Raw genomic sequence first — 3,191 nt, forward strand, 5'->3', positions numbered from 1 at the left:
GAGGGTTTTCTTCCGACTTTCAGTCAGCCCTTCAAGTTACTGGGCAGGCAATGAGTAGGGGTGGCCTGGGACCCCTGATGCTTTGCCTGTCCCCAGGACCTGGTGAAGTCCCACCTCATGTTTGCGGTCCGGGAGGAGGTGGAGGTGCTGAAGGAGCAGATCCGGGACCTGGCTGAGCGGAATGCCGCACTGGAGCAAGAGAATGGACTGCTGCGTGCCCTGGCCAGCCCTGAGCAGCTGGCCCAGCTGCCGTCCTCAGGGGTCCCTCGGCTTGGGCCCCCTGCGCCCAATGGGCCCTCCATCTGAGCCTCCTTTCCCTCACAATGTGCCTTTGGGGGCTGCCACAGCTGCCTGCCCCCTCTTCCTATGCAGCTTTAATTCCCCCTGATCCCTAGGGATGGGAGTTAAAGGCTCAGAATTGGCCTGTCCCCCGATCCTTCCTCCATCTCCCCATAGTGCCCAGGGACTCGGCTGGGGCATCCCCAGGCCTTGATGGAGGAGAGAAGGCTGCAGGACAGGGTGTTAGATGGAGCTCCCTGCTCCCTCCCTAGGTGTCAGTGTTCTGGGACCCCCAGCAGTAGATGGCTTGAGGGAGTTGGAGGCTTCCTGGCAGACACCCCATCCTCACCTTATTCCCTTGAAGTGCCCCCTCTTCTTTGCCCAGGGGAGGGATTATGGACAGTATCTGGAAGTTCTGGGGTTCAGGTTGTTATTAAAATAATAATTATAATTAAAAAATCCAAAGAAACTTGAATCTGGAAATTGGCATCTTGTTGCTTGTGTCCAGACTGGGGCCCTACACGAGCAATTCCTACCGTGGGAGAGGGACCAAGGCTGTAGGCTTCCCTGGAGATCTTGCCCAAACTGGGGAGGTTTAATGTGGCTCCGAGTGGTCAAAAGAGATGCTGGAAAGGGAGCCCGTGGCCTGCCAGGTCCTGGGAAGGGGCAGGCAAGGCAAGGCAAGGCAGAGGGAGGGAGGGTGGAGGGGGCTGTCAGCCCACGTGCTGGGGAGGGGGGGGGCGACAGGGAAACAATGAGGCCTTTTGGTGATTGTACAGGATCCACCCTCAGCTTCCCAGTGTGTCCCCTCTGCGGGCTGGATCCGGGTGGCTGCTTGGGGGTGGGGCAGGGGGCCCTGAATGGGCCCCTTGTCTCAGCCCTGGGTGTGGGCCAGGCTTCCCGGGCACACAGTGCCCTCGCCAGGCCTGGCCAGCCTCTGTGGCTTCCACCCCCAGCTGGCTGAGGATGGGGCCCAGTGAGGGAGCAGGCCCCTCCCAGACAGCCTCAGCTGGGCGCCTGGCCAGGCAGAAGCAGCAGATAGGGGTAAGGACCCCATCTAGTGGGGAAGTGGGGGAAAGCAGCTGCCTCAGCTCACGAGGGCCCTGTCCCCAGCCTGGAGAGGGCCTGTAGAAGGCTGGGTGCTGGAGGCTGACCCTGTGGCTCCCGATATTTATGACCTTGGGCAGGTTCTCTGGTTTCTTCGAATCCCAGCTTCCTCGTGGGTAAAAGGGCACTGACAGTCATACCCACCTGAGGGCTGCCGTGAGAATTATAGGACACCATACACAGAAAACGCCCAGCGAGTCCCAGCGCTCCGTAAATGTTAGTTTCCCTTTCGTGTCTTGGCGGGAAGAAGGGCTAAGGGTTCAGAGATTGGCTCTGGGCTCTTGGAAGGGCCTCGGGGGTTGGGGTCAAGGTCAGGCAGGCTCTCACAATGGGCTGGAACTCTCCCTCACTCTGGGTTCTCATCCACTTTGACTCCTCTCCCTGTCCCAGGGAGGGGAGGGAAGGCCTAGGACGAATTGTCAGGGGGAGCTTAACCCCTAGATTCCTTATTTATTTCTTCACTGCTGCATTTGAAGTTCCTGAGAGACCTCTTAGGTGGCAGCCACTGGCCTGCAGCTTGCCCCCCACACCCTCCCCCCCCCCCCCATGCCAAATGCTGGTTTTGCCCCCTACTTGGGACTTGTAAATTGGGAGAAATGGCTATCAGAAGACTCTTCCAGTGGGTTTGGCGAAAGATTACTTCCTTGGTAAGTTTCGGAAACTGCCCTTGCTTATACCATGCTGGGGTGGGAGGTGCTGGTCAATGACTTCTAGATCACACAAACACCCCCTCTACCTGGCCTCCCTCCCCTCGGGCTTCCTGTGGTCAAACAAGACTGGGAGGGAGAAGTGAGGCAGGACAGCCAAGGAGGAGGCCAGGACACACTCTGTCCCATCCCTTCTGTGCCTTCCCTTCTTCTGACAGTTGTCTCCACTCCGGCCCTCTCTCCCATCCTTCCTCTCCCTTCTTGGTTCTTAGGTGTTTTTCTGGAAACACAGAGCTAAGTCAACCATTGTGGAACACCCTGACTCCAAGAAATCTGCGTTGAAGATGGAGAAGGCTTCCAGTGTGGTTGAGACTTGCATGTTGGTTGAGCCCCTTAAAGAGGCTAAAGTCTGCAGGATGGGAGTGTTCTCCAAGGTGGCTGATCCCTGCACATTGGCCAAGACAACAGATGGGGCTAAAGTAGAGCTGGATCGTGGGAGCCGGTCCCTGTTGCAGCTGCCCCGGACGGCTGCCAAGTCTGTCTCCACACTCATGGTCTCGGCTTTCCAGTCTGGCTGGCAAATGTGCAGCTGGAAGGTCAGTACCATATCCCCCTTGTCCCCAACAACCTTCCCACCCCTCCCCTCAGGACTCCCTCCTCCCTCCATTCACTTGTTCAACATTTATTTCCTGCACCTCTATTTAGTGCCAGTTGCTGAGATAGGCTCCTAGGATACATGGTGGATAGGGACAAGGTTTATGCAGACTAAGGGTGCTACAGACAAGATCATAGGCATTGTTGGCTCAGTGTCATAGGAGGCACAGGGGTCTGGGAATCCAGGGGAGAGGCATCTCATCCAGGCCTGGGAAGTCAAGGAAGTCCTTCCTAACAGAAGGGAGGATGAAGCTGAGACTGAAGGATTTAGCTTGGCTTGAGGCAGGGTGGAGGTGTTAGCAGAAAGTGGAGGGAGTGGAAGGAGCATTTATGAAGGAAGAAGCACAGATGTGTGGAGGGCTGACCCAAGGTGTGTGGATCACAGTAAAGTGAACCTAGAGCTGAGGGCCAGCTAGTACAAGGGAGAGGTGGTGACCAGTTGTGGAGTTTGAATTTGACCCTAAGAGCAACAGACTTTGATTTAGAAAGTTCACCTGCACGCCT

The 3,191-nt window shown here is 56.8% G+C and overlaps 2 protein-coding genes across 3 annotated transcripts in view; both read left to right on the forward strand.

Moving 5' to 3' along the window:
- The window catches only part of TSC22D4 (TSC22 domain family member 4), an 11,175-nt gene extending 10,413 nt beyond the window's left edge, over positions 1-762 (forward strand). Inside the window, exon 5 of the mRNA XM_023754108.1 lies at positions 82-762. Within this exon, the coding sequence (XP_023609876.1) occupies positions 82-306 (225 nt within the window). The 3' untranslated portion in view covers positions 307-762. The remainder of the gene's footprint in view (positions 1-81) is intronic.
- A 235-nt stretch (positions 763-997) lies between these two features.
- Positions 998-3,191, forward strand: part of CUNH7orf61 (chromosome unknown C7orf61 homolog) — a 16,789-nt gene continuing 14,595 nt past the window's right edge. The window contains exons 1-2 of one of the 2 annotated variants that reach the window (XM_023758758.1): positions 998-2,033; positions 2,306-2,629. In XM_023758758.1, the coding sequence (XP_023614526.1) occupies positions 1,983-2,033; positions 2,306-2,629 (375 nt within the window). In that variant the 5' untranslated portion in view covers positions 998-1,982. The remainder of the gene's footprint in view (positions 2,034-2,305; positions 2,630-3,191) is intronic. The other variant, XM_023758770.1, reaches the window with a different exon arrangement.

This window comes from Myotis lucifugus, unplaced genomic scaffold (assembly GCF_000147115.1).
Source record: "Myotis lucifugus unplaced genomic scaffold, Myoluc2.0 scaffold_0, whole genome shotgun sequence".
Lineage (NCBI taxonomy): Eukaryota > Metazoa > Chordata > Mammalia > Chiroptera > Vespertilionidae > Myotis > Myotis lucifugus.